This window comes from Amphimedon queenslandica, unplaced genomic scaffold (genome assembly GCF_000090795.2).
Source record: "Amphimedon queenslandica unplaced genomic scaffold, v1.1 AMPQUscaffold_13212, whole genome shotgun sequence".
NCBI lineage: Eukaryota > Metazoa > Porifera > Demospongiae > Haplosclerida > Niphatidae > Amphimedon > Amphimedon queenslandica.
The window spans coordinates 52,879-80,276 of record NW_003546552.1 but is presented as its reverse complement, the minus strand read 5'-3'; the positions used below and the strand labels follow the sequence as shown (position 1 = coordinate 80,276).

The following is a 27,398-nucleotide window of genomic DNA, read 5'->3' as shown; positions in this document are numbered from 1 at the left end:
TACTGGTAGTTGTGTTTATTTTTATAAAAATATTTCAAATAGACAGTCTATTTATGCGTCAAAATAGTTGCTGCAGGAACCATAATATACATATCTTATTATGTATATTATGTACAGGTATTCTTTGCAACTTTTAAATTAACTTTAATTTGATAAATTAATGATAAAGGATAAAATCTGAGGATGACTATACTACCAATATAATATATATTTCTTCATTTACATGATCTTGGGAAGTAATATTTATATTTATTTGTTTTTATTTAATTTTAAGTCTATTAGTGTTACTGCCAAACTATTGAAGTGATTTCCTCGAGATAAGTGGAGTTGAGGTTGACATTGGTATAGGAGAGCTTGACAATGGTGAAGATGGTCCCAATCCTCCTCCAGTTGACACACTCAACAAATCATTGACCTTCTCCAATCTTGCACCTACCTTCTCTTGGCTCCTGCATATGCAGTGAGTTATTAATAGTCAGTATCAATGATCAATTAATGCAATACCTTTCATGTTCCTTCTGCTTTGCCTTGAGGTACTTTGCTTCCAAAGACAGAGATTCAACTTGTAATTTCTCTTTCTTCAGTTCTTTTCTTTGAGCTTTAAGTTCATTTTTCAAATGCCCAATCTGCATCAATATTCTATATTAAGTACATGCAGTATGTGTTCTATACTTTTCTGTCTTTCTCTTTCATTGCAAGTGTTTCATTATCAGCTCTCAGTTTCTCCAAGTAATGATGTGCAGTGTATTGCTCCTCCATGTGTTCTGTAACCTCTTTCAAGACACGCTGCAACTCATCCCTACATTATAAAACACACACAATGTTCTTACATACTGAACATCATGAGTTTAGTTGCCTTTGTTTAGCTTCCATTGCTTTCTTGTACTCCTCAATGTCAAGCTGTGACTGGTTCATTTGACTCACTTGTGATTGCAAATGTGCTAGCTGGACCTCTTGATTTTGAATTCTAAAACAAAATAAATTATTTCAAATATGCATACACTTGTCTTTACTTTGTTTCTGCCATTTTGAGTTTCTCTTTCTTTTCCTTCAATTGCAGCTCAATTTCTGTTTTCTTGTCAGCCAGTTTGTCTTTCTCTTGTTCTGAGGCATTAAGTGCTTTGTCTAGTTTTGTGATTTCCTTGCTGTGTGACTCAATAGTACTCCTGTTAACAAATGCAAATTTATTTCTAATTTTATAAACATGAACTATGTAATTACCTTAGAACCTGTACTTCAGTCTGTAGTCCTTTTAGTGTGTCCTTTAGTATTTTCTTTTCACTCTGATATTTCTTCCTATGTATCATAATGATTTTAAACTATAAGATATAGGTACAGTTACTTTAGTGTTAATTGGTCATTTTCTGCTTTCTGCCTGTCAGTAAGAGAAGAGTCTTGCTCCTTTTGTAAAGACGCCTTTAATGCTTCTTGAAAACTCTGTAAGGAATAATGTCTAATGTGCTATTTGCATTAATTTTCCACTAACTTCAAGGTCACGGATCTTCTCCAGGTAATAGCTGTTTGTCCTTTTCTCTTCCTCTAAGAGAATTTCCAGTGAGTTTTTGCTGGATGCGCTTTGTGAAAGTTTATCCTTTAAATGTTCAACCTTTGTCTTTAGTTCTTGATATCTAGACATCTCACGCTTTAAAGTCTCTTGAGTTTGAGCCTGCAGTACAAAATGACACATGAAAGATGTACATTATTGAAATATATAATTCATTAATACTTTTGCTGCTTTTTCTTGGTCAAAAGTTCTTTCAAGTTGCCCAAGTTTCTGTCTGTCAGAAGCAAGCTGAGATTTCTAGAATATTAAACAATAAAGGAGCTACTAGCTCACAAATCAGAAAAGTATATACCTTTTCAGACAGTTGGCCTTGGAGAGATTCATTTGTTTGTGTTAGGTGGTGAAGCTGTGATTGAAGTGATTTATGGTCCAGTTGTAGTCTTGACAGCTCCGACGCAACCTGCTGCAATCTTTCTTCTGACTGTATAGAAATATAATTATTGCTTATTACAAAAAAGATTGTATACCTTCTCCAGTTTGATCATGAATTCTTTTGCTTTCCTCTCGCTCTGTTCCACAGAATCCTTTTCCCTCTCCTCCATTCTCTTGATTGCTGTAGCATGCACTTCATTCTGGAGCTGAAGCTCTTGCTGGAGTGTGGAGCAGTGTTGCTGCACGTTTGCAAGTTTTGATTGCATTTGTAAAAGCTCATTAGACGCATGCATCAGTTGCCCCTCGACCTCTCTCTTCCCATTACTAAGAGCATCATATTGAGACTGAAGATGAGATATTTTTACTGTCACATCATTACGTATGGACACTTCCTTGTCAATGGAGGCACAAAGATCCTTAAGCTCATTATCCTTAGCCTTTACGTTCTCCATAGCATTCCTTAAATCAACTTTTGTGAGCTCAAGTTGTTTCTGTAGCCTATTAAAATTGTCACAGGTTTCTTGATACTTTGCTTGAAGGATTTCTTCATTTGTTGTCATTTTTGCTATCTCTTGTCTGTGTTGTATGCTCATGCTGCCAAGCGTCTCAGTAAAATAGGATCTCTCATCTGCACTTGCTTTCTGTAGCTCTTGGAGGCTCCTCGACACATTCTGGAGCTGCGTGTAAAGAGAGTGATTCTTCTCTTCTGCTCCTTGCAATTGCGTTTTCTTTTCAGCTAGCCCAACCTCAAGTTTCATGAGTCTCTCTTCAGCTTGTGAGATGTGAGAGCGAAGTGAGGTATTGCCTATCTCAGTTGCTAGTAGTTGTGCATTCAACTCATCTATTGTCTTCTTTTCTTGCTGGAGTGTCTCTTGTCCTTTCCTCAAATTCTCTTCTTTTTCCTTCAGTTCAGTTTGTAGTGAATCAACTTGAGATGCAAGTCTGACTGCCTCTAGGCTCTTTTCTTCTATTTTTTGTTTTATGTCTGCTATCTCTTGGTTCTTAGAGTCTTGAAGCCTCTGCAATTTGACCTTGTGGCTCTCAACTAGTTTCTGTACAAAAAATGATATTAATAACACACATTTTTACTATGCATGCTCATGATACTATAATTATTTCATGTGCCTAGAGCACTAAAATTTTGTATAAAAGTATATCAAATGTGTTAAGTAAGGGAGAATTCTCTCCTAGCCTTTTTTTACGAAATACATGTGCCCTGAGGGTACTTTTTTCATTTTGACTCAAACTTTGTACACAACGTAAAGACTTTCATACTAATGATACATGCACTTTTTATTTTATTGTACCTTGTAATTCTCAACATCTGCTGTTAAAAGGACAAGTTGAGTCTGAAGGTCGGACACTTTACCCATTGTCCTCTCAAGCTCAGCTTCCTTCTGAGTCAGTTGTACAGAGGTGCTATACATCTTTGCTTCCTTGGATTTATTTTCTTGCTCCAGCCCTTCTATCTGTTTCCTCATGAAGCTCTCAGTCTCTGTTAGTGCCTTTTCCTGCAAAATTATATAACATAAAACTTATTCATATTTCCAATACTGTTTACTTTTGTTGTGGCAGTGAGTGATAGGTTATGCTTCTCATTTTCTAATGCCAGGCACTGTTGTTTAAAGGACTCTAGTTCTTCCTTGAGTCTTGAGAGCTCTTGATTTTGTGACACGTTCCTCTCCTTCTCATATTCTACAGAGCAGCCAAGCGTCTTGTTTTGAAGTGCCAAACTTTTAATGGTTTCTTCCTTTTCTTCAATTGTCTATTATGAAAAAAAAGAACATAAAACAATAATTATTTTTGCTATAAATTTCTCTTACATCATGAAGTGCTTTCATTTTGACTTCCATTGCTGATTTAAGATTTTTGAGTTCCGAGACATCTTGCTCTTTGGAGACTTGAAAGTTCCTTAGTTCATTCTCTCTTCCTGATACTTGGGACTGTAGCCTCTCCTTTTCAATCATCAGATTGGCTATGTCTCTTTCTTGTTTCTTCATTGCAGTGTCTTTTAGTGCAAGTTGTTGACCCATCTTTTCATTTTTACGTCTCAAAGAGGTGAGTTCTGTTTCCAGCCTCTTCCTCTCCTTTATCTCGTTCTCAAGTGTTGTCTCTTTCTCCTTGTGTTCCCTCTCTAAGATAAATAGTTTCTCACTGACTTCTCTTATATTTGCATCTCCTGCCTCTTTCCTTTGGAGGTTTTCAAGCAATTGCCTAAGGAAACAACAACAACAATAATGATAATAATAACAATAATAACAACAATATATAATTATTACTACTATACCTTTTCTTATTTTCCAAGTCTTGTTTAAGTACTTGTAATTCAAGTAAGACAGACTCATGATTACTAGTAAGGCTCCTATAATTATCCCTCAGCATGCTTAACTCTCCCTGGACCATTGAGAGCTCGCTTTCTTTGTGGCTAAGTAGCTCATCTTTAGCAAAAACTTTCTGACGCGACTCTTCAAGTTTTTTTGTTGCAGCATCAAGATTCTGCTTGAGTGTCTTGCAAGAAGACTCAGCCTCAGTCAAGTGTGTCTTATCCAGCTCATATCCTCTTCTCAAGTTCTCCTTTTCATTCCCTGCAGCTCTCAGTGCATCTTGGAGGACTCTCACTTTCTCTTGCATTTCTTGCAACTCCACCCTCAGTGTGTTTAGCTGTTTGTCATTGTCAGAGCTGATGGTTGAAGCAATGTGCATTTGCTGAGTGCAGAGACTGTGCTCATTTTGTAGAGAAAGGAGCTATTATAATTAATTAAAAATCATTGAAAAGCATGAAGGATAAGAACGATTCTGGCTCACTTGGTTAGCTAGTGCTTGTTTTTCTTGCATAACTTGTGACAACTGCTCAACAAGACCTGCATGCTCTCCTTCTTTATTCCCCAATGCTTTGCTGTGATCTTCTAAATGGCTCTGTCTCAGTTGCTTAGCTTGTTCCTCCAACTGAGATATTTTAAACTGAAGACTTGCATTCTCAGCTATATATCATAGTAGGAAGCAAAGAAATCAAATAAGGCGTTACAATGATATGGATGCATCACCAGTGAGGTGTAAGAAGCATACGAAGATGTTAATGAATAGAATTTAAAGAAGACTAATTAAGGCTTAGGTGTTTATACCTTCAAATTTTGAGCACTTTTCCTGTATCAATCTGTTTTCTGTCTCAAGGAATTCAACCATTGATTTTGTCTCTCTTAACTCCTTATTAATGATATTTTCCTACAATAAAAGATAAACTTTATGTTTAAAAATTGGTATAATACTTTATCTACGATAGCCTGCGGTTGAAATTTTGTTTCGGGAAGAAAAGAAAATTGTCCCGACATGTTGAATGGCTTTCCTTCCATTACAGGAGTAGTATGGTGTATGCTACTAACTTGAGTAGCAGAACCTCCACCAGCAGAAAGAACAGAGACCTTTGAAGGAATGGAGAGACTAGAGAGGGTGAGCGTGCTATGCTCAGACGTGGCCCCATTGGTAGAGTCGCTATTCATGTGTTGCTGATTATAAAACGACTCCAGATCACTTGGGAGGTTATATATGACACTAGGCATGTACTGTGGGGCTGAGAATTTACCAAAATCACTTAAGATACTTTGAGTTGTTTGTGTCGTGTTTGATGCAAGGCCTGCTCCTGTAGTGTAATGCTGCTGCTGTGACAATAGATATGGAGCCCTGATGTGCTGCATTGGCTGGATTGAGGCAGTGGTAGGTGTTGATACTGTATACAATGGAGTGCTCACTCCTGGACCTGTTGAGGTAATAGTAGGCAAGTAGATTTCTTCTCCTTCCTTCTCACTAGCAAATAATTGTGCAGCAGGAACGGAGTGTTTGGGTGTCTCTGATGGTGAGGGTGCAATACTGCTGAGGATTTGAGAAGAGACAGAGGAGGAGGTTGGAGAAAAGTGATGAGGAGAAGTGTTAGTCTCTGGAGTTGCCATTTTTGTAGGCACTTGATGCTTTGGTGACCTTCTAATTGCAACTACCAAAAGGACAATAGTCAAGAGTAAACAATGTAAACAAAGCAGTGATCAATTTACCTGGTATGCGGCTTGGACTAGCTAAAGGAGTTTGAAAAGGGCTAGTAACAGGAGGAGAACTACTTGTCCTAGCACCTGTATGCCCAGCTTCCCTTGTAGGAATGGGTATGCGTGATTTGACTGGAGTCCTGGCTACTTCTCGTTCCTTGCGATAAGAAGAGAGTCAAGTCTTATTTAAGAGCGTGACAGGGACTTACAGTTCTATCCATGTCTTTTAATTGGGTCTGCGCTCCCTCATTTATATGAAACCAAGGCGTGAGATTGTTTCTATGCCTCCAACTTACACCTCAAAATGTGTTACCATTTTTCTTCATCATTCATGGGGCAGCTCCACCCTACCGTAAACAATCAAATTCATTGTTGCCGACTCTATTTAAAGGGAGGCCCAATAATAATAAAGAAAAATCAAGATAGAAAGTGATAATTAATTTTCTCTGAAATCTCTCTTGTAAAATCCATTCTTCATTTCTCTCTTGAGTCTCATTGTCTTCGATGCTTTGGTAGCATAGAGCATCAACGTAGCGAGGACTGACTAGCAGATTTGGGATCATAACATAAAAGGGTTAAAATTTACTGAACAATGGAAGGTACAAATGAAGAAGAGGTCATTGAAACTAGAGAAGAAGGAAACACTCCTCCTATCGGGAAGAACGAGCCGTCGGGAAATGAGGCAGGAGGAGAGAAAGAGGAGGAAGGAGTCCCTTTAAAGAATGGAGAAAATGGATCGGTGACTGGCCAAGTAGTGGATGAAAGAAAGAAAGAAGATGAGACCGAGAAGAAGACTAAAGGAGGAGAGGAAGAAAAAGGAGAGAATGGAGACGATGAAGGAGAGAATGGAGACAAAGAAGGAGAGAATGGAAGTAAAGAAGAAGGAAAGGAAAATGGGAGTAAAGAAGAAGAGAAAACAAATGGAGGGGACAGCGATGAGAGAGAAAGTAACGGCGATGAAGGTCGTAATGAAACTGCTGAGACTAATGATAATGAACAAGATGAGAATGGAGAGAGAGGGAATGAGGTAGAGGGTAATGGTGGATTGGAAGAAGTCGGAAAGAGCAATGGATTGGTCACTCAATCTGAGGGTGACGCTTCGCCTGTACAGGATAGAGAGTCCACGCCCACCAATGAGGAACAAAATACGGAAAATGGAGACAAGGAAGCCACGCCCACTAGAGAGGATGAGACGAGTCCAGGGGAGGAGGATGGGCGTGAGGCCACGCCCACTGAAGAGGACGGGGTTGCTAGGAGACCGGAGGTGCGAACGGTTAGATTTTCGGAGGACGTTGAGCGATTTGAAATATCAAGTGATACCACCGATCACAGGGAACTAGTACAAGTTGAATTATCAGAGGATCATCGTGAAGTAAGAGGAGAAAGAGAGAGAGTGTTTTTGTAATGGAGAATTAATTATTATATTCCATAGGGAGAATCTCCTACAGAAGTATCTTCACCCACTTCTAGTAAATGACAATAATAATTATTAGTTGTTGAATTTGTATTTTTTGTATTGTAGCCTCAATACCAGGACTGCCCCAGCTAACCACAGAACAATTAGTGACAGGAGTAGTCTACCAGGCACAAGTACAGTAATTCATTTATTACAAATTATATTGTATAGGTTGTAATTTTAGAAGGGGAAATTTTGGCAAATTTTGCATTTGACAGCATTTGCTCAAAATTAAATCCACCATTTTGTACCATGTTTACTCATGTTCAATGGCACATGGCCACAAATTCTCCAAATTAAAAACCACCAATCATCAAAAGTTAGGAATTTTGCCAAAATTTAGCTTCTCCAAAAATTCCCTGCTATACGATATGTTATGTTATGTACCTACACATATATTATGTGAATGTTTCTGTACTTTTAGTGACGGCACTTTTATGCTCAAAGATAAATGCCTTAAATAGTTTTAATGCTTTCTTGGTTCAGGTGTTGTTTAGCTTGTAAATGGTCGTGTTTTTACTTAGCAAAATTAGCATTCCCTGCAAGCAGTACCATAATTAATTTTGTTATATATACATATGTATATAATATATGTTATTTTACTCTTTTTTTCCCATGTATTGTTACTCTTTTTTCTGTTTTTCCTTTTCAGTATCTTGGCTCTACTCCAATAATCTTCTCCACTTCACAAAAGACGGTACGAATGCAGCAAGCAAGAGAAGCTGTGAAGTTATTTAAGGTGAGCCATGGATTCCCCCTGCTTTTAATTTTTTCTTCTTCTAGGACCCAGAAAATGAAACACAACCAAGAATTGATGTTGAGCTAAAGATCAGTACTAAAACTATTGTCATAGCAGATAAAAAGACCCAGGTAAATATAAATACTCAATATCCTGCAAGGAATGCTCATGAGTTGTCAGCGTAGTGTAGCGGTTATCACGTGTGCCTCACACGCACAAGGTCCCCGGTTCGAACCCGGGCGCTGACACGTTTTTTTTTCCTTCTATTATACAGTATAACTACATTGTTATTTTTTTCTTTTTTTTCGAGGTTGATCTAATGACTCACCCACTAAGAACTGTATCCTACGTTGCAGACATTGAGGGATCACTGGTGATAATGGCACACAGGACGATACCATCATCACCTGGACAACAACTCAAATTAACTTGTCACGTACTGGACACTGAAGATGTAGGAATAAGAATAATAATACAACTTCTATTTCTTTGTTACTTCTTCTTTTTTAGCCCAGAATAGTTGCAATGGTCATAGGACAGGCTTTCAGTACAGCCTATAAAGAGTACCTAAAGTCACATGGTATCAAGGTGAGGTTTAGCGGAAAGGGGGTGGGTGAGATTTGATGCTAATATTTATGATTAGGAGGAGTCTTTGGATCAGTTTGAGTATAATCACGTCCTTAATTCCCAGACTAAATCGGAAGCTGATTTGAATTCATTTAAAGATGATAATAAGACGAGAGAAGTAAGAGTTATAGCAATTTATTTGATCCTTTGACTGCACTATATTCAATATTTTGGTACTTTTTCTGAAAAATACCCTGTACTATAGCCCATGGTTTTTTTCCAAAAAATGGCTCCGAAATCACCCCAAATTTTTATTACATTTTCTGATACATATTGATGTCCTTGTGCTGTGTAGAAAGTTTGAGCTGATTCCGACTTCAAATTTTCAAGATACGGCCATTTCAAGAAAACACTAAAATTCTGAAAAATACCCTGTACTATAGCCCATGGTTTTTTCCAAAAAATGGCTCCAAATTCACCCCAAATTTTTGTTACATTTTCCGATACATATTGATGTCCTTATGCTACATAGAAAGTTTGAGCTGATTCCGACTAAAAATTTTCAAGATACGGCCATTTCAAGAAAATGCCAAAATTCTGAAAAATACCCTGTACTATAGCCCATGGTTTTTTTTCCAAAAAATGGCTCCGAAATTACCCCAAATTTTTGTTACATTTTCCGATACATATTGATGTCCTTATGCTACATAGAAAGTTTGAGCTGATTCCAACTAAAAATTTTTAAGATACGGCCATTTCAAGAAAATGCCAAAATTCTGAAAAATACCCTGTACTATAGCCCATGGTTTTTTTCAAAAAATGGCTCTGAAATCACCCCAAATTTTTGTTACATTTTCTGATACATATTCATGTCCTTATGCTACATAGAAAGTTTGAGCTGATTCCAACTAAAAATTTTCAAGTTATAAGCATTTAAAAAATACAGTGTACTGTACTCGTGCCACCTTTGTTTTGGAGCCACTTTGATTTTTGTTTAAAATCAGCTCAAACAGTCTACAAACATGTACATGTACATGCATATCAAAAAATTATGAAAAATGTAGAATTCTTTTCTATCCATTTTTGATAATAGATAGCTAGTACAGGGTCATTAGCCGTATTTTGAAGCAACTTTAAATTTTATAAGAAGTCTGGTAAGCATAGGAGCTCGTTTTCCCGGTATAGCAAGGCTGCAAAAGTCGTGGCAGCCATTTTGTTTGGGGGTGAATCCTACTTAGTAACGCTACCGCGTTACTAATTATTCTATATTCTTCTCTTCTTTCTTTCATGACAGATTACATTTGCTAAACCAAAGGGCGATATACTAGGCCTAGTGGTGATTGACTCAGGCTATGGATCAGTCATTCCATCATGTATAGTAGCTCACATGAACAAGACTGGAGCAGCTGGTAGATCAAACCTACTTAACGTTGGGGACCAGATCCTCTCCATCAATGGAGTCAGTCTAGTTGGAATGCCACTGAGAGTAGCCATTGACCAGATTAAGGTATCCAGCACTGGGAGTGGGTTTTGTTTTAAAAGTGAAAAGTTTGTTGTATTAAAAAAGAATCAAATTGTAAAAATTTGCCAAGAATTGCATGTACAGATGCCATTGAAAGCAACTCAAGGACTCTACTTTACCAATTACCGTATAGAGGGTAAATTTGGAGGGGCTAAATTTTGGCGAATTGCTAAACTTTGACTTTTAATTTGGCGAATTTGTGGCCACGTGCCATTGAGCATGCATATAATGGCTCAAATTGGTGGATTTTTATTTTGCCGAATGGCTATCAAAACGCCAAATTCGCCAAATTTAATCCCCTCCAAAATTTCCCGCTATACGGTATCCACTCTTGACTTTACATAATGGTATGTACAGGTAGTGGCTATATTGTGGATTATTGTTATTTTCAAAAATTAGCTGCTTCCTTTGCTATGCAGCAGCTGTGAATTATGTCAGGTTGTACATCAATTAGGTCTGTAATGAGCTTATAGTGTACTAGCATATGGCCCAGTGTCATTCTTAATATGTATAATACAATACCGTACGGAAGGAAATTTTGGAGGTAGTTAAATTTGGCGAATTTGGCGTTTTGATAGCCATTCGCCAAAATAAAAATTCGCCATTTTGAGCCATTATACGCATGCTCAATGGCACGTGGCCACAAATTCGCCAATCACCAAAGTTTAGCAATTCGCCAAAATTTAGTCCCTCCAAAATTTCCTTCTGTACGGTACTATGCAAGTACATATACATGTACATTTTGATTTAAAGTTAGACCTCTTGTCTTTTCTTTCTAGAAATGTCGTAATTTGACTTTAGTAAAGATGACCACGTGCAGCTGTCCTGCTGTGGTTGACGTTACTATCATGAGACCAGACCTGAAGTTCCAGCTGGGGTTCTCAGTTAAAGAAGGAAATGTTAGTAAATAAAGACAACAATACCTGTTATTGTATCCTTTCTCTTTACATGCTTCTTTATTCCCCTGCTTCTTTCTCCTCTCTCTCTTTCTCTCCCTCCTTCTCTTCCTATCTCCCTCCCTCTCTCTCTCTCTCCCTCACCCCTCTCTCTCTCTCCCTCCCTCCCTCCCTCTCTCTCTCTCTCTCTCCCTCTCTCTCCCTTCCACACCTCTTTCTCCCTCTCTCTCTCAAATATGTTCTCTATGGAGAGGGTCAATAGCTGAGAGGAGTGGTATCAGAGTAGGTCACAGGATTATTGAGATCAATGGTACCAGTACTGTGGGTATCACACACGAGGAGATAGTCCACATGCTATCCACAACAGTTGGAGATGTAAGCAGATTATCAACCATACCAGTATACAATGTATTATTAGTACCATAATAACAGTATAGCTCCATACAGTAGCTGTATAATGCCATAATAGTATGTATGTATGGAAAGCTTTAAGCTGTATCCTCTTGTGACTAATCCTCTGAATAGATCAAATGTTAATTCTATTAGAACATTCTTTTATATTTATTCAGCTAGGCAACAACATGTCTTGTGAACTTTGATCTTGTAAGGAACATAATTATTGTCAAGAATAGAACAACTATCTATTCTAGGCAACATGTTGCTTACAAGATCAAAAATGTTACTATAGCAAAATGTTGTTTATTGTACCTTTTAGTTCATTTATCATTCTTACCCCTCCCTCTCTCTCTCTCTTCTACTCTCTTTTCTTTTTTCTAGCTACACATAAGGACGATGCCCACTATCATGTATCAGTTACTAACAGGACAAGTAGCGCCAGAGTATTTTTAACCCGTTTATCATCAGCAGAATATGACTATATATTATAATAGGGATCGAGAGAAAATATTTCGCAAAAATTATTGTTACAATAAATAATTATGTTTAAATTCACTTTATGAGCTTGTCAAAAAATTTTATGCCACATTATTGTGCAGAGGAAGTACTGTATAGCGGGAAATTTTGGAGGGGATTAAATTTGGCAAATTTGGCGTTTTGATAGCCATTCGCCAAAATTAAAATCCGCCATTTTGAGCCATTATACGCATGCTCAATGGCACTTGACCACAAATTTGCCAAATTAAAATACGCCAATCACCAAAATTTTGCCCCTCCAAATTTACCCGCTATACGGTATTGATACTTTATCACAATTGTCTGTAAAATTTGATATGATTGAAATATAAATTAAATCCTGATATTTAATCAATGAATCGTGCTAATAAATAATAGATATATCTGAGTGTCACTATAATTTTTGTAGATATGATACTATTGATATATTCTGTCCCGTTTTGCTTCTCTTTATGGCTGCCTCAGCTTTCTTAATGTGCTCATTCACAATGTGAATCTGTTGCTTTGTGTAGAGCCTATTAATATCATCAGGAACTGTCTTGTTTCTATGAAATGCACTATAGGTTGTAGTAAAAAATGCATGTATTTAATAATATTGATCAGTCTAAATAATATGATAGAAGGCACCATTTGGTGGTTAATCAAATTCATCTTTAAAGTGAAAAAAGTGTCAGATTGCAGGGTTTTTTTTTGAAAAAGCACTGTTTGCAGAAGTTAAAATCTTTTTGCACTCTGTCCAAAAAGATAAGTTCAACTAGGTGGTATGTACAAGTTGACCTTTAATTATCAGCTAAATGGTACCTTTTCTGTTACATATTATTGATAAGTTCACTAATACATTCACTCTGGTTCTTACTTGAATCCATCTTTCATCTTAAGGCTCAGTTCCTCAACAGTTAGTTGTTGATAATTAATGAAGTCCAGTATCCTCTTTACCTCTTGCACAGGATCTTGTTTCAGGTCCTCAAACTTCACCACTAGTACTGGTACACTGGAGCCCACCACCCAATACCGTATCAGCTTGCTCCACCACTTAATGTGATAGTTTAAGTAGTCATCCCAGTCTTTATTGTTATATCCTATTAGACATAAAACTATAATGATAAACTCTTTATTCTAAATGACAAAATAAACATAGCATGATTTAGGCTACGTTTACACAGCAACGGAAAACGCATCGTTTTTAAAGTATCCACTTAGAACACCATTTTCGTTTCCAGATTCTACCTTGTTTTCATTCCTTTCTGTGTAAGCAGAAGCATAAAACAGGCACAAAACTATATAGATTGCATCATTTTCGTTGCTGTGTAAACATGGCCTTAATTAATACTTATTGTTTCGATGACAGGAAAAATAAAACTTGATTTGTAAAGGTGATAGAACATTTTTACGCAAAAGTTCAATTTATAATGTCCAGTCATTGGATTTTGACCCAATATTTGATCAACTTTTAAAATTTGTAAAAAAACCAAATTTGATCAGAATCAGCTCAAACTTTCTACACAACATAAGAACATATATAAGTATCAGAAAAAATTATAAAAATAGAGAAATCTCTACTTTTCAATTTTGGCAAAATTTGGTCAACTCACCAAAATATTTTTGCTTGTTTCTGAGGACTTTAAGATGTGAGTCATTTGGATCCGTATCATTACTTATTTCCAAAAGGTCTGTGGTCCTTCCTGCAATGATAGCATGATAAGGATTACGAATGATAAAGACTGTGGACACAAACTGAGACGAGTAAGTATACTCGTGAGTTTTAACGACAAGCGTCGATCCACTGTGGACCCCTTCTCCATTGAAGCCCCTTATCCTAAAATGAGCGTGACAATAAACAGAACCAGTGCATACACCAGTGGCTAGTTCTAAGAGTCCTCTAAGCCACGTGTTACCACTGCCAGGAAAGGAAGCCAGTGCTACTGGTCCTCTTCTAACGTTTGATGAGGAAGATGAGGAGCTACTGACGAAACGACAGTCCCCATCTTTCACTGGTCTGAGTTTTTGCAGTGATTTTCTAACTCCGCGAGTACAAGACTCGTAAGTGTCTCTCTCCGCTTTAGAGAGAAGGCTCAGACACTTTGGATCAGTCTGGTAGCAAGGGGTTAGCTTTGGAGGGAGGAAGGCTGTCTCTATGTCTCTGTAGCTGCTCTCAATCATCTGAGGAGTCTCTAAGCCTTCACTGTAGATAGAAAACAAGAAGGTGAGGAATTTGGTGAAGAATAGTGACACGAAGAGCAAATTAAACAGAGCAAAGCAGCAAAAATAACCCATTCTGAACCTGGCCATTTTGTGCTTCAACCATGTCCCTGCAATTATTGTTGGATTAATAAAAAGAACTCCACCTTTTTAATTTTATCAGATCTACATACCACACAAGCTTGAGAAAGCAGCATAATACTATGTTAACCAGGAAGAGAATGTATGACACTATAGTAGCATAGTACTACACAATGTTTCATGCACATCGCAGGCCCATAGCTAGGGTTACAAAAGGGGGCAACAAAATATGAGAATGGGTGGCAAGTAGGCCTGGATGGACACAAAATATCAAAAATACATGTTTGATTGAAGCACAAACAATTTGAACAAAAATATTAATGTAAAAGGCACCTCAATCACCCCCTGGCTATAGACCTGGACATCAAGCAAGCTATAGCTTTGACAATTAATTTGAACACCATAATTGTATCAAATTTCTAACAATAGATAAGTATAATTATAATAATGAATAATGATGATGATGATGCTTTACAATAATATATTAATGTAATATATTTGAAATGGAGAGTGATGCTAGTCGGCTAGTCTTATGTAATGTGAGAGTATGTTGTTTCTGTACTTGTTCTTAATCCGTAGCTGAGACACAACTAGCTGTATGTGATGATTGATTGTCTCTATTTGCTTTTTAGTAAAATGTTTTATCCTTTTTTTCTGCTTTGGCCTCCGATATTTGCTACGAAAATAAAAACAAACAGAAAATAAAATAAAAATAGTTATATATACTTCTTAAAGATGAGCTTAAATTTTTATAACTGGAAGTTAATGGTTTAATACAATATCATATAGCGGTCAGAGTTTAATTTTAGTCTTTTCGTTCTCATCTCCTGTGAAACAAACATTTTCCAAACAAAAAAGGTGTTTCTTTAATACCACGTGTCCAAAATGGCTGCTCAGAATAAAAATAAAACAAACAAAATTTTTTTAATCCTGCTTAGAACAAACATTTTTCCAGACAAAATATAACCCGCTATATGGTAATAGAATTTGGTTTTATTCTCTTTCAGTACTTCCAGTCACACTAAAAATATTTTGAAGCCATCTCATTAAACTTCTCTCTCCCCTCTCCCTTACTTGAATCCATCTTTCATCTTAAGGCTCAGTTCCTCAACAGTTAGTTGATGATAATTAATGAAGTCCAGTATCCTCTTTACCTCTTGTACAGGATCTTGTTTCAGGTCCTCAAACTTTACCACTAGTACTGGTACACTGGAATTCACCACCCAATACTGTATTAGCTTGCTCCACCAGTTAATCTTGATGTTCACAAAGCGATCCCATTCCTTATTCTCACCTAAAAATAATAATTACGATAATATTATTATTACAAAGACAGTGACATTAAAATTTAAAATCTAATAATTAGTTACAATTAAAAATCTAATACTTTTACAGCTAAAAAGCAACTGGTTATACATTATTTTTTGGAGCTATGAGGACTGCTATTGAAATTGTACCCTCAATAGGATTACACTGCAAACAATAAACAAGGTACTACAGACTATCCTTGTTGTAGCTAGTTGGCAGCAGTGATACTATCAGCAGTGCAGTATGCAGTGACTTATAATGTGTTACTAGAGAATATTCAGTCAATGAAAGATGTGAGGTAAGAGTCAAAAGAAGACTTGAACCACAGACATAAATAAAAGGCTCAGTCTGTTTGTAATGTGACCAAAAATTAGATTATAACATTCTTATTATCACAAGTATTATTGTCAGAAATTAAAGGCAAAACCCGATTAACTTGTTAGTTTAGGCTTTGATGGTCAATAAATACTTTAACAGCAATATTTGAAATACACTTCACACACTAGACATTCCTCTATCTTGCATTCCATTCTAAGCTACATCATCAGTTACATAAAGTATCTACACTTTTGAGTTATTTCCTCTTCCCTCTTCCTCCCGCTCTTACCAAAGCTATCCTCTTCCACAACACCTATGTGACTGCTGGAGCCATTCACTTGATAAAAAACAGACACATTTTTCATTTTAGACACTTCCCTGTTTCGCTCAGAGACAAGAGCATCAAATGGATCTCGTACTAAAAACACAGCACTGGAGAACAACGGTTTCTGGCGACGGACCCTTGAACCAAAGTATATGTTATACCGATGGGTCTTCACAACTAGGGCAGAGCCACTGTACAGGCCTTCACCGGTGAAGTCTTTTGCTCTCAGCTCGCGGTCGCAATAAATAGACCCAGTGCATATGCTGGTAGCTAGCTCCAGTAGACCACGTACCCATGTATTACCACTACCAGGGAAGGAGACTAGGGCAACCGGGCTCCTTCTGGAGCCGTTAATGAAGTGACAACCGAAGCTTAACACCGGCCCTCTTTTAGCAGCGCTATTGGTACACTTATTGTACAGGGCAAAGTCCTCGGTGGACAAGCGGTCCAAGCAGTGCTTCGAATTGCAGGGATAAAGCGACGAGTACAAGGACTCCGTTCTCGAGTTATTAGTTGGTAGGGTCTTTGGTAGAAGCTGTAGATCCAAGTCCTGGGCCGCAGGACCGCTTCGAATTACTTGGGAAGACTCCTGGTAATACTGGTTGTACATGCGTTCGCCTTGTATGAATATCCTGAGGAGTGTGGAGGAGGATATACATATGATGGCGAGTAGGACTATTCCTTTACGCCTTGTTCGTCTCAAAAGAGCCATCCCTCGCTTCAGAACCATTGAAGAGCATAGAGAATAATAAAGACAGGACTGGTTCTGTTACCCATCACTGGAGGCGTGACTTCACTGACCTTTGTTGCTAAAATTAAAATTTATTTTAATAAAAAAATAATTACAAGAAGAATAGGATACAAAATTCAACAAAAATTATATAAAAATACCTGTGCACAATCAAAAATTATAAAAAAATACAAATAGATCATTATTGCTATTATTATTCATACGGAAAATAGTTGCTAGGTGGCCTTCCCATTCTCGTTGCTAGTAGCAATGGCGTCGGTAAAAATAGCATAGCTACCAGATTTGTTCTTATGTTTCTGTGCCCAGTACTTCATTACTAGACCAAGTGAGCCGAAAATCAAAGCAGAGATGAAGTAAAAGGTAGGAACAGTGCAAAGGAGAGCATAACGTAAACCAAGACAGTCAGAAAAGGCAGGGACATGATCAGAAAACAGAGGAACCTACAAGGGATGGTATGAAGGCATAAATAAATGTATTTGTGCTTTATTAGTAAATATTGATCAACACCAGTTATTATGTACCATTGTTTCAATAGTTGGTACATGTACGTGTATACAGCCAATATGTACCTCTTGCCAATTATGTACATGTACATGTACATGTATGATTGCAAGTTGTAGTTATATCGCCAGGTAGTGGCATGAGTATGTGTGTGGCTACATCTAATTCTTCTTATGCATGCATGCATGCATCATGTGTAAATCTCCAATAAGGCGATACTGAAACTATAACACATGATTTGAGCCTACGGTAGAGGGCTTAGCAGTTAGCTTTAAGTGCTAGAATAACTATCACAATTAGAAGACGCTGGGATTATCTGCACACGTATCTTTATCAACAATTATTGATTATATTAGCAGTATATGTAGGTCGTTGATTAAATAACACTATCTTATGGCAACAAGGAAGTCATAACATTGTACCCACATACAGTAGATGTAGTCTATACATAGGGACTTCTTCATTACTCACTCCTCCTTTATGTATTCTTATCTGCTATTCATTCTCTCTCTCTCTTCTCTCCCTCCCTCCCTCTCTCCCTCTCTCTCCTCCTACCAGTACTGGTCCAATGCTGGCCACTATTGAGATTACACCAATGTACACAGCAGAGGCTTGGGCTCTCATCCCAGGCAGAGTGATATCCTACAGAACCAAAAACAACAAACAAAACAGTAAAGGTATCAGTAACATTAGCACTATACAAACAACCACACACATACCAGTATACATGTACATGTACTTATCACATCATTGAGTGTACATTACATGTATACACACACACAAAGAAGTCATTGGGCCATACAATATAAAGTTAATGAAAAATACTCATTGCAATTGAACTGCTTTTGTCACACTACATGATGTATGGAGGTATTATAATGATTTCTTTATTCGTGTTATTTACTTGAACTAAAGCAGCTGCTGGTCCGAGCCATGTCTCAGCTGTCACATAGGCAATGAATAATAAACCATAAGAGGTGGTGGGTGAGTCCACCATTAGGACACCAATAATGGCTGGAGCTGCTAGCACCTGAGAGAGAGAAAGGAAGAGAGAGAAAAAAGAAAAAGAAAGAGTAGGAGGGGGGAGAGAGAAAAAAAGATATATTAAAAGAGGAGAGAAAAAGGTAGGAGAGAATTAGAGTGAAAGAAAAGAGAGAGAGAGAAGGGATGTGAAGTGATGGAAGAGAGAAAGAGGTGGAAAAGGATAAAAATCAAAAATGTACATGTACATGTAAAGGCCACTATACACCAGGCAATACTATTGGAGGCAAACTGTGGTTACTTTGATCTTCAGTCAACACTATTGCCTAGAATAGAAAGCTGTTCTATTCTAGGCAAAGCATTGCTTACAACATCACAGGTTGCAAGCAATAGAATAGCCTGGTATAGAATGACCTTAATACAGGCATGCAGCTAATGCTATCCATAGTTACCTGACTAACAGCAATCACATAAGCCTTGGCTCCCTGCCTATGTCTTGATAACCTTCACAATTAAACAAACATTAATCAGTTATAATTAATAATATTAATCATACAACTAACCAGTCAGATAAAGCTCCACCCAAAAAACAGCCCAATCCTCCACCAAAGAGAACAACAAGCCCGACCTTGGGCCCATAGTCGTGTGATCCAACTTGAAACACTCTTGAGTAATAGGTTGGTAGCCAGTACCCTAATGCATAGCCTGGTATGTTTCTCACTGATCCAGCAATTATTAGTAATATGTATGGAGGACATCTTATCAAGTACTTGAATGTTTCCTGAAAACATAATAATAAAAATAAAACAATTACTGTATATCTCACTGATACTGTACCTAACAATTACTGTGTTGACAATACGTAACAATTACTGTATCTCATAGTGTTGATTATTCAACCATGAGAAGAGTAGATGTATAATTATTGGGTTTTTAGTTCCTTTTTTCCACTATCAATTTTAGCTACATGTACACATTGGGGTAGCATGAAGTAGGATTCATTTAAAATTAGTAAAAGTTATACTGCAGTTACATAGCCTGCTGTTTATGATGGTTTTTGGCCAATATATAATTAATAAAAATTGACACAAGAATTCTGTGCAGTACAAGAGCAATCAATCATAGTCCCTATACATGTACATGTACATGTATTTTAGCAGAATATGTATTTTAATTTAGCAGTTCATTGTTCACTACTTGTATCTGTTCTTACCCAAACAGTGTAATAAGACTTTCCTCTGAGTCTCTTCTTCCTCTTTTCTCTGATCCTCTTTGGTTCCCATAAAGCCATCATTGCTAGTGGTAGCATTCCCATTCCTACTATACCAAGTATTCTGAATGTCCATCTCCAGTCTAAGACTCCTGTAATGGCACCAGACATCCAACCAAAAGCACCACCTTAGAAGAAAGAAAGAAACAAATGGATTAATTTCATTTTATAGCTACAATCAATGAAAAATGTTGGTATGTGAACAATTATGTGTATAAAAATTAAAACTATTACTATAGCTGCTTTATTATGGTTAAAATGCATTAGATACATGCAATACATCTACTCTTGGAAGGTACATGTAATACATGTACATGTACATGTATTATTTAGTTACATGTATTATTGTTAAATTCAATTTAAAAATAATTTTATACAATCTCTCTCTCTCCTCTTTTTTTGTCTCAGTTAATTCTTACCAAAGTACACTCCATAGTTGTAAAAAGAGAAGACTGATGCTCTGTTACGAACCGGAAAGAAATCAGCCATTAAAGAATAAGCCACTGGATTGAAGGAAGCCTTTGAAGAAAAAAAAGAAATAATAAAACAAAAATAATAATAAATTGTAAAAATAGAGATCGATTCTTTGTTTACATTGTTTAGATTGAAAGTGAAACCTGGCAATATCTTATATTTAGTTTGGCTATCATGGGCACATCTTAACTTCAAAACAACTCAATAAATACAGCAAATCATTAAGAGCCAAAATTTTAAATCAATCAGCTAATCAATGTTAACCGGAATCAGCTCAAAATTGATGCATAACATAAAAACGTGATTTGATTCCACTCAAGATACATAAAGTCCTTACCTCTCCAATGCCTAACATTATTCTCAACACCAGGAGCTGCCAGAACTGCTTCACAAAACCAGTCAAAAACACCATCACAGACCAGAAACCAACGCCTACCAATAAAACAAGTGGGCGTGACCTTGTATCAGCCAGATAAGCGAGAGGCAGGCCAGTAATAACGTAGACTACAACAAAAGCAGGTCCAGTTAATAGACCTTGCTCTGTATCACCAAACGAAATACAGTCACTGTTTAATGCTGTGGAGTTAACACTTGCATTACTAGCAGGTGGTGCTGGACAGTGACTGGTTGAATCAGAAGTGGAATTATTATCATCGTCATTGCAACGAAGACCGGATGGTATGAGGACGGCTAATACTAGTCTATCAGCTTGATTAAGGACATATAACAAGAGGAGGACCAGTAGGAGGACAATGGCAAATGGTGTGATTCTCTTTTGTGGGTTAGTGGAGCGATAAGAAGCCACGAATGCTCTTAGACCAATACAGTCTAGGAAAGAGAGGCGAGAGTATTTTTCTGGTAATAGAGACTTGTCATCATCATCGTCATTGTCGTCATCATATTCGGTTTGATCATCTTCCCTTCCTATTTGAGGAACAGGTGTGTCACTCTCTTTCCTAAAGCTAGCTGTAAAGCTTCTGCTGTCAAGCAGAGAAACCTTCTCTTCCGTGAGTGGGGGGTCGTGGCCGTTGTTCTGCAGTACTAGAGGTTCATTGCAAATTTCCTCTTCCTCCTCTGTCTCTTCAATTAGATCAGGCTCCTTTTCGGCAGCCATTTAAATTGTTGCACTGTTGCTGCAGCGCTGGCTTGTGAAGGGCGTGGCTAATCAAATTTTGAGCCACACCCATTATTGCAGAAATTATTATTATTATTATTGTTGACACAAAAATAATTATAAAAGACAACAATGGAAAATCAGTGCTCAATTGCCAACACACAGAAAATACATAATGATAGTGGTACAAGGATATGATAAAATTTTAAAGCTTTTTGCCGGGTTTTTGTTCTGCAAATAATTTACTGCTCATCACAGAAAGATCTTCAAGTAAAAGATATACCTGTAATAATTAAAATAATAATTAAAATATAATAATTATTATTAATTTCATAATTATTTGTAATGTGACTTCATTGAGTTATATACCTCGCTCATTTTAGGCCTCAGTGTCATTTTTTCTGTCAGACATTTTTCAGCAATTGTGAACAGTTTTAAAAATGAGCGAGTAGGCCAATCGCCAGCAAAATCGTCAGAGATTTGTATGAAGCTAAAATTAGGATCGCTTTTCTTTACTTCTATGTATGCAACCTAAAGCACAACATAAATTTTCATGATAGCTTTGGGCCTCTCTTACCAAATCTGAATATTCTTGACCTTTGTTAGGATCATAACCTGGTAAACCAGTTAGTATTTCTAGTAATACCTACATGTAGATTAATAATCTGCAATAGAATATACTTGCTATAACTACTCACTACTCCAAAAGAATAAGTATCCAGTTTAGTAGTGATGACTCCTCTGTAATATTCAGGTGCAATATAACCTGATGTTCCAACTATCCTGGCAGTTTGACTTTGACGAATGTCACTCTTGGAAGGATCACCTATAGCTCTTACCAGACCAAAACCTCCAATTTTTACATGAAATGATGAATCCAAAAGTACACTAGCACTATACATAAATAATATCAATGACATGCAAGTAAAATTACTAACCTTTTAATGTTTCTATGAACTACTGCTATCTCTGCAATAGCTTCATGAAGGTAGCATAGGCCTCTTGCTGCATCCAAAGCTATTGATATCCTAACCATCCATGGTAGGCCAATAGTTGGCGATTGCAGTACATTACTCCGGTCAAGCTATATGAGACATAATATTATCACAATGATGCATTAAAGCCAGGCATACACTAGGCAACATGTTGCTGGCAACATTTGTGGTTACTTTGATCTTGTAACCAACATGTTGCCAGAAATAGAAAGCTGTTCTATTTCTGGCAACATGTTGCTTGCAAGATCAAATTAACTACAAATGTTGCTAGCAACATGTTGCCTAGTGTATGGGGCCTTTAAAGTTAAATTCATATTCAATGCATGTTGAGTTTGAGCTTAAGTGTGAATAGAAAAATTACTCCAAAATCCAGTGCATCTTCTAAACTTCCATTAGCCATAAACTCATGAATGAGACACCTTGGTAAACCAGGTTTGTTAGAATAACCAAGTAACGTGACAAGATTAGGATGACGAAACCTGGAAAACATAGGCACAATGTCAAAAGCTGTTCTTGTTAAGCCACCATGCAATACTGAATTATGAAGACCAGAACAGAAGAATCAATAATCACATACAAGTAAAAGTATGAAAACGTGGGAGTAAATTTATGATTACTTGGAAAGTATTTGGATTTCAGCGTCAAACTGCTCATCGACTAAATCAGATGCTTCTTTATCACCCTATATGGTGTTAAAACAGATACACTACACAGTAAACCCTGCCTTTCAATTAACTATTCACTAAAACACTGAAAAACCTCGTGAAAAACACTCACTGGTTTTGTTCTACGCAGTACTTTAATGGCTACATCAGTAAAGAGCATTGACACTTTGAATACAGGACCAAATCCACCCTCTCCTAGCTTACAGTCACGTCCAAAGTCTTTCGTTGCTATCTTTAATGCTTCATAGTCAAAGTGCAGGCAGGAGACATTACCACCAATATCTATGTCACCACGTACAGTTCGTCGACTCATCCCCCTGGTGGACATATTTTATCCTGAAGGCTAGAAGTAGCAGGTGTGGCTTGACTTGAGTGTGGTCTTCTTTACATTGTACATTACATTTAATCAAAACTACTATTCAACACCTGAAATAATGGTTAAATGCAAATCTAGCCTAAATCCTGCTGCTGCCATCATCACTCTAAATCTATAAGTCTAATACTGACACTCCTGTCCTGTCCAAACTGCAATGAAGTATCCAGATGCACAAGAAGAGTTTCCAACCGCAATTTTTATCTTCATTTGACAGTAATGTCCCTTGTTCCTACCATTTTTTGTGTCCCTGCTGTCGGTGCTCTTGCAACCCTTTACCACCAAATCTGGAACATTTTTAACTGTTTTTATTTAGGCTCTTTGATTATGTTCACTGAGACCATCAAGGTCCTATATATTTTGTCTAACTCATTTCTTTTACTCCCTTTGTCCCACCTTGTAAAGTTATTATTATTATTATTATTATTATTATTATTAACTGTCCTTTAAAAACTGCAGTATTTGTGTTTTTAAAAGTATCTAGCCTAAAACGTGCAGGGCTATCATGAAGCATGAATGAAGTTAGTGTCTCTGTTGCCAACAAACAGGAATGGTAATGTAATATCAGACATAAAATTAATATAATTAAAAATTAGGTTTTCTTTTTTGTTTTGTTTTCTTCTGCAAATAACTGACCACTTAATAAAGACAGCTCCTCCAGTAGAACATAAATCTTTAAAATAAAATCCATTTATTTACAATGCAGTGTATTAATTATTACCTCATTCATTCCAGGTCTGTCAAAATGACTTTCTGTCAGGCACCTTTGGGCAATGCTGAATAATTTAAAGAAAGAGCGGCTAGGCCAATCGCCAGCAAGACCATCCACATATTGTACCAGAAGAAAGTCTTTTCTTCTTGTCATCGTTTCAATGAAAGTAACCTATAAAACAAGATGCACACCAGCGGTCTAAGTTAGATCTTTCCTCTCTTTTACCAAATCTGAATACTCTTGATTTCTTTTAGGATCATAACTTGGTAAACCAGTTAGTATTTCTAGTAATACCTACATGCATATAAATTATCTGCAATAGAATGTACTTGCTATAACTACTCACTACTCCAAAAGCATAAGTATCCAGTTTAGTAGTGATGACTCCTCTGTAGTATTCAGGTGCAATATAACCTGATGTTCCAACTATTCTAGCGGTTTGACTTTGACGAATGCCATGACTTGCAGGCTGATGGCCTATAGCTCTCACTAGACCAAAGTCTCCAACTTTTGCACGGAACGATAAATCCAATAGAACATTAGCACTACATGTACATACATGTAAATCAGAAGTCAAATGCTCAAATACTAACAAGGTATACTAACCTTTTTATGTCTCTGTGAACTAATGGTGATTCTTTAATAGCTTCATGAAGATACCTTAGACCTCTTGCTGTATCGATTGCTATTGATATTCTAACCATCCATGGTAGACCAATAGTTTCTGATCCTTCTACTTTACTCCTGTCAACCTGTAAAAATTTATGACAAATTATTCAACAATTAAAATACTAAAATGAATTAATGATCATTCTCAATATGTTTAAACCATATCATAATATACCATAATGTTAATGTTTAGACCATAGTGGTATGTGTGCATTAAAATTACTCCAAAATCCAGTGCATCTTCTAACGTTCCATTGACCATAAACTCATAAATGAGACACCTTGGTAAACCAGGATCATTTGAATAACCAAGTAATGTCACAAGATTTGGATGACGAAACCTGAAAGACATAGAGTACATTAAAATTGATGAATATTTTCAATAATTACTTTGAAAGTATTTGGATTTCAGCATCAAACTGCTCATCGGCTAAATCAGATGCTCCTTTATCGCCCTATTAATAGTAAAAAAGGTGTGTAGGTTAAAATTAGCACTAATTGCAATCCAAAGATGCTTCTATAATTGCAATTTACAAAACACAATAGACATTGAAATCAATTGTGGCTATCAAATAAATAATCAATTGAGCTTAAGGTCAAGCTCAAACTCACTGGTTTTGTCCTACGCAGTACTTTAATAGCTACATCAGTAGAAAGTAGTTCTCCTCTAAATACAGGACCAAACCCACCTTCACCCAATTTATTGCTCTTATTAAATCCTTTTGTAGCTACTTTGACTCCTTCATAGTCGAAATGCAGGCAAGAAACGTTACCACGTTCAGTTCCTTGGTGTACCGGTTGACGGCCTCTGTTAGTGGAGGACATGCTAAGGGTTAGTAAGAGAGACGGAAAGAGGAAAAAGAGTAAGCAAGATGACTAAGATCACAGCACATTATACCTCATTTTTACTGGGGAAAAGCCCTGGTATGAATAATTAATTAGATAGGCGGTGGTTAGAATATTTTAATATGAATATTTAATGAGTATGGCTAATTAGTAGGCGGAGAATTAATATTCTTTTATTCATTATCTCTACAATAACTTCAAACAAAAAGAGTATGAATCTAATGACGCTTTGGCTGGATCCTGACGTGGTTGGTTTCATATCAGCTACCTTTACCATTTGCCTCTCTTCAACTGGGATGTAAGTTCTCCTGCTAGCTAACAAAGTGATAAATAAAAACTTTAAAATAAAATATATTTATTATAGTAATGATGCACACACCCATTTATAGATGGACCTGTTGGTGTATAATTTCAGAGAAAAGTGTTGGGACTCGTAGCTATTTGCCATTTCTTGCTGGAGCTCTTATGTAAGCCATGAATTCTCTTTTATTTAATTTAATTTAGTACTTTAAAATGGTCTGATAATTATTTAGACCATTAGGTTGTATTTTAAAAAGAAAGTAAAATAAAATAAAAGATTTTGCAATAATAGTACATATGAGATCAGAATTATTTATAATACCTTAAGGCCACTATTTGCGAGTACTAATTTTTGCAAGTGGCTCTAAAATTGCAAAATTAGTACTCACATTTATTAATAATTTACGTTTATTAATAGTTATTAATTGAAAAAATGAGCAAAATCATAAAAAATTAATACACGTTAAATCAATACTATTAACAAATTGCAAATATTAATTTTGTCTACTTAAAAATAAGTGGCTTCAAGGTACTTTGTAAATTTGTAATAATAATTTCTTCTTTTCAGGTCCTCCCTGTGGTTGCTCTATGGTATTGTAGTGAATGATAATCCGATGATGTTTGTTAATTTCATTGGTTCAGTCCTTCAGTCAATATATTTCATCATATTCTACCTATTCACTAATGATAAAGTAAGGAAGACTATAAATCATTTCTGTTTCTCTTTCCAATTTATATAAATCATCTAAAAATGCTGCAAATATCAAAAATATCAAAATATCAAGTATAGAAATCTTTGCAAAAAAATTTATACTCAACATGCACCTTTGACTACAAAAATAAACCTAACATACATGTAAAATATATTAGTACTACTCTTTCTAGCAATATATTATACCGTATACACTATATATTTTGCGGGTAGGAAATTTCGCGATTTGGCTGCATTTTTGTGTTTGTGAACAAAAATTTTTTTGAGATTTTAATGTAATTACCACACATATATACAATCAGCATGCTATTTTGCGGATTTTAATTTTGCAAATTTTTCCAAAACGTGAAAACCTCGAAATTTAATCTCTGCAAAATATATGGTGTATACAGTATCTTGTTTCTATGCTACTGTGTATAAGAATCATTTAATATTGATGCTGTTTCTTCCCCTTTAGTCTGTCCCTGGTAGAAATGGCCTCGTTGCTGTTGTGAGTGTTTTATTTATATATGTGACAGTTCTTAATCTACCCCAACTCCTACAAGTTGTAGTGGCCCTTGGATTCATATGCAATGCTGTCACTATTGCATTCTTTGCTGCTCCACTAGCATCAATGGTAAGAACTAATGAAAGCATCTATAATAATATTTATGAGAAAGAAAGAGAGTGAGTGAATCANAGCTGGACTACAATATGATGTTAGGCCAGTGTATTGTCAATTTTTAATCAAAAGTGTGGACTATTT

At 36.4% G+C, this 27,398-nt stretch overlaps 8 protein-coding genes and 1 non-coding gene across 10 annotated transcripts; 3 read left to right on the top strand and 6 right to left on the bottom strand.

Annotated features, from left to right (window-relative positions):
• Positions 1 to 143: 143 nt before the first annotated feature.
• On the bottom strand, positions 144 to 6,286 carry LOC100632334 (coiled-coil domain-containing protein 18-like). Its single transcript, XM_020000139.1, has 20 exons — positions 6,177 to 6,286; positions 5,980 to 6,124; positions 5,203 to 5,921; positions 5,059 to 5,158; positions 4,742 to 4,917; positions 4,224 to 4,681; positions 3,760 to 4,150; positions 3,498 to 3,701; positions 3,244 to 3,447; positions 2,032 to 2,988; positions 1,857 to 1,985; positions 1,727 to 1,801; positions 1,487 to 1,666; positions 1,343 to 1,437; positions 1,222 to 1,296; positions 1,014 to 1,166; positions 857 to 967; positions 673 to 799; positions 505 to 626; positions 144 to 449 (listed from the first exon to the last, which is right to left on the bottom strand). Exons 1-20 carry the CDS (start codon positions 6,186 to 6,188, stop codon positions 296 to 298), a joined length of 4,587 nt encoding a protein of 1,528 aa, XP_019855698.1. The 5' UTR covers positions 6,189 to 6,286; the 3' UTR covers positions 144 to 295.
• An 82-nt stretch (positions 6,287 to 6,368) lies between these two features.
• LOC100632208 (amyloid beta A4 precursor protein-binding family A member 1-like) lies at positions 6,369 to 12,103 on the top strand. The gene is made up of 12 exons (XM_020000140.1): positions 6,369 to 7,339; positions 7,400 to 7,436; positions 7,490 to 7,557; positions 8,076 to 8,162; positions 8,207 to 8,293; positions 8,473 to 8,616; positions 8,673 to 8,750; positions 8,806 to 8,907; positions 10,024 to 10,236; positions 11,031 to 11,150; positions 11,382 to 11,522; positions 11,925 to 12,103. The coding sequence occupies exons 1-12, from the start codon at positions 6,560 to 6,562 to the stop codon at positions 11,994 to 11,996; spliced, it is 1,929 nt and encodes a 642-aa protein (XP_019855699.1). The 5' UTR covers positions 6,369 to 6,559; the 3' UTR covers positions 11,997 to 12,103.
• Positions 8,338 to 8,410, top strand: Trnav-cac (transfer RNA valine (anticodon CAC)). The gene has a single exon. It is a non-coding gene; the product is annotated as a tRNA-Val (tRNA).
• Positions 12,104 to 12,355: 252 nt separating the features above from the next.
• LOC100632083 (WSCD family member GA21586-like) lies at positions 12,356 to 14,499 on the bottom strand. Its single transcript, XM_011407545.2, has 3 exons — positions 13,652 to 14,499; positions 12,916 to 13,138; positions 12,356 to 12,616 (listed from the first exon to the last, which is right to left on the bottom strand). Exons 1-3 carry the CDS (start codon positions 14,346 to 14,348, stop codon positions 12,454 to 12,456), a joined length of 1,083 nt encoding a protein of 360 aa, XP_011405847.1. The 5' UTR covers positions 14,349 to 14,499; the 3' UTR covers positions 12,356 to 12,453.
• A 231-nt stretch (positions 14,500 to 14,730) lies between these two features.
• LOC105313813 (WSCD family member CG9164-like) lies at positions 14,731 to 17,108 on the bottom strand. Its single transcript, XM_011407544.2, has 3 exons — positions 16,255 to 17,108; positions 15,414 to 15,633; positions 14,731 to 15,015 (listed from the first exon to the last, which is right to left on the bottom strand). The coding sequence occupies exons 1-3, from the start codon at positions 17,018 to 17,020 to the stop codon at positions 14,856 to 14,858; spliced, it is 1,146 nt and encodes a 381-aa protein (XP_011405846.2). The 5' UTR covers positions 17,021 to 17,108; the 3' UTR covers positions 14,731 to 14,855.
• A 136-nt stretch (positions 17,109 to 17,244) lies between these two features.
• On the bottom strand, positions 17,245 to 21,421 carry LOC100631957 (protein spinster homolog 1-like). The gene is made up of 8 exons (XM_003388711.2): positions 20,605 to 21,421; positions 20,213 to 20,312; positions 19,737 to 19,921; positions 19,087 to 19,304; positions 18,976 to 19,027; positions 18,447 to 18,572; positions 18,098 to 18,184; positions 17,245 to 17,481 (listed from the first exon to the last, which is right to left on the bottom strand). The coding sequence occupies exons 1-8, from the start codon at positions 21,379 to 21,381 to the stop codon at positions 17,257 to 17,259; spliced, it is 1,770 nt and encodes a 589-aa protein (XP_003388759.1). The 5' UTR covers positions 21,382 to 21,421; the 3' UTR covers positions 17,245 to 17,256.
• Positions 21,422 to 21,480: 59 nt separating this feature from the next.
• Positions 21,481 to 23,395, bottom strand: LOC100631831 (probable serine/threonine-protein kinase PBL26). Of its 2 annotated transcripts, none has more exons than XM_003388710.2 (8): positions 23,154 to 23,395; positions 22,994 to 23,058; positions 22,738 to 22,855; positions 22,320 to 22,465; positions 22,080 to 22,275; positions 21,959 to 22,027; positions 21,751 to 21,912; positions 21,481 to 21,664 (listed from the first exon to the last, which is right to left on the bottom strand). In XM_003388710.2, exons 1-8 carry the CDS (start codon positions 23,367 to 23,369, stop codon positions 21,587 to 21,589), a joined length of 1,050 nt encoding a protein of 349 aa, XP_003388758.1. In that variant the 5' UTR covers positions 23,370 to 23,395; the 3' UTR covers positions 21,481 to 21,586. The 2 variants fall into 2 exon arrangements, with proteins under 2 accessions (XP_003388758.1, XP_019855710.1); XM_020000151.1 differs by having other exon boundaries at positions 22,738 to 22,910; positions 23,154 to 23,243.
• Positions 23,396 to 23,920: 525 nt separating this feature from the next.
• On the bottom strand, positions 23,921 to 25,740 carry LOC100631706 (interleukin-1 receptor-associated kinase 4-like). Its single transcript, XM_020000150.1, has 9 exons — positions 25,694 to 25,740; positions 25,408 to 25,621; positions 25,186 to 25,250; positions 25,019 to 25,136; positions 24,733 to 24,878; positions 24,473 to 24,671; positions 24,352 to 24,420; positions 24,136 to 24,297; positions 23,921 to 24,087 (listed from the first exon to the last, which is right to left on the bottom strand). The coding sequence occupies exons 1-9, from the start codon at positions 25,696 to 25,698 to the stop codon at positions 24,007 to 24,009; spliced, it is 1,059 nt and encodes a 352-aa protein (XP_019855709.1). The 5' UTR covers positions 25,699 to 25,740; the 3' UTR covers positions 23,921 to 24,006.
• Positions 25,741 to 25,816: 76 nt separating this feature from the next.
• Positions 25,817 to 27,323, top strand: LOC105313812 (sugar transporter SWEET1-like). The gene is made up of 4 exons (XM_020000137.1): positions 25,817 to 25,939; positions 26,031 to 26,108; positions 26,510 to 26,633; positions 27,111 to 27,323. Exons 1-4 carry the CDS (start codon positions 25,854 to 25,856, stop codon positions 27,321 to 27,323), a joined length of 501 nt encoding a protein of 166 aa, XP_019855696.1. The 5' UTR covers positions 25,817 to 25,853.
• The last annotated feature ends 75 nt before the right edge of the window (positions 27,324 to 27,398 follow it).

Coding starts and splice junctions, on each gene's coding strand:
- LOC100631706 (XM_020000150.1), bottom strand. Junction 24,672..24,732: donor GTTCACAGAGACATAAAAAG/GTTAGTATACCT, acceptor ATGTACATGTAG/TGCTAATGTTCTATTGGATT. Junction 24,421..24,472: donor ATACTTATGCTTTTGGAGTA/GTGAGTAGTTAT, acceptor ATATGCATGTAG/GTATTACTAGAAATACTAAC.
- LOC105313813 (XM_011407544.2), bottom strand. CDS start 17,020: ATGGTTCTGAAGCGAGGGATGGCTCTTTTGAGACGAACAAGGCGTAAA. Junction 15,634..16,254: donor TGTGGAAGAGGATAGCTTTG/GTAAGAGCGGGA, acceptor TATTATTTTTAG/GTGAGAATAAGGAATGGGAT. Junction 15,016..15,413: donor AAGATGAAAGATGGATTCAA/GTAAGGGAGAGG, acceptor TTATTTTCGTAG/CAAATATCGGAGGCCAAAGC.
- LOC100632083 (XM_011407545.2), bottom strand. CDS start 14,348: ATGGCCAGGTTCAGAATGGGTTATTTTTGCTGCTTTGCTCTGTTTAAT. Junction 13,139..13,651: donor AAACAAGCAAAAATATTTTG/GTGAGTTGACCA, acceptor TATGTCTAATAG/GATATAACAATAAAGACTGG. Junction 12,617..12,915: donor AAGATGAAAGATGGATTCAA/GTAAGAACCAGA, acceptor TACAACCTATAG/TGCATTTCATAGAAACAAGA.
- LOC100631957 (XM_003388711.2), bottom strand. CDS start 21,381: ATGGCTGCCGAAAAGGAGCCTGATCTAATTGAAGAGACAGAGGAGGAA. Junction 19,305..19,736: donor AGTCTTATTACACTGTTTGG/GTAAGAACAGAT, acceptor TTATGTTTTCAG/GAAACATTCAAGTACTTGAT. Junction 17,482..18,097: donor CCAGCATTGGACCAGTACTG/GTAGGAGGAGAG, acceptor CATCCCTTGTAG/GTTCCTCTGTTTTCTGATCA.
- LOC100632208 (XM_020000140.1), top strand. CDS start 6,560: ATGGAAGGTACAAATGAAGAAGAGGTCATTGAAACTAGAGAAGAAGGA. Junction 7,437..7,489: donor AGTATCTTCACCCACTTCTA/GTAAATGACAAT, acceptor TTTGTATTGTAG/CCTCAATACCAGGACTGCCC. Junction 11,151..11,381: donor TCTCAGTTAAAGAAGGAAAT/GTTAGTAAATAA, acceptor TCTCTCTCTCAA/ATATGTTCTCTATGGAGAGG.
- LOC100631831 (XM_003388710.2), bottom strand. CDS start 23,369: ATGTCCACCAGGGGGATGAGTCGACGAACTGTACGTGGTGACATAGAT. Junction 22,856..22,993: donor GAAATCCAAATACTTTCCAA/GTAATCATAAAT, acceptor TATGTTTTCCAG/GTTTCGTCATCCTAATCTTG. Junction 22,028..22,079: donor ATACTTATTCTTTTGGAGTA/GTGAGTAGTTAT, acceptor ATCTACATGTAG/GTATTACTAGAAATACTAAC.
- LOC100632334 (XM_020000139.1), bottom strand. Junction 4,918..5,058: donor AAAGTGCTCAAAATTTGAAG/GTATAAACACCT, acceptor TATGATATATAG/CTGAGAATGCAAGTCTTCAG. Junction 1,167..1,221: donor ACTGAAGTACAGGTTCTAAG/GTAATTACATAG, acceptor ATTTGTTAACAG/GAGTACTATTGAGTCACACA.
- LOC105313812 (XM_020000137.1), top strand. CDS start 25,854: ATGAATCTAATGACGCTTTGGCTGGATCCTGACGTGGTTGGTTTCATA. Junction 25,940..26,030: donor TGCCTCTCTTCAACTGGGAT/GTAAGTTCTCCT, acceptor ACCCATTTATAG/ATGGACCTGTTGGTGTATAA. Junction 26,634..27,110: donor ACCTATTCACTAATGATAAA/GTAAGGAAGACT, acceptor CTTCCCCTTTAG/TCTGTCCCTGGTAGAAATGG.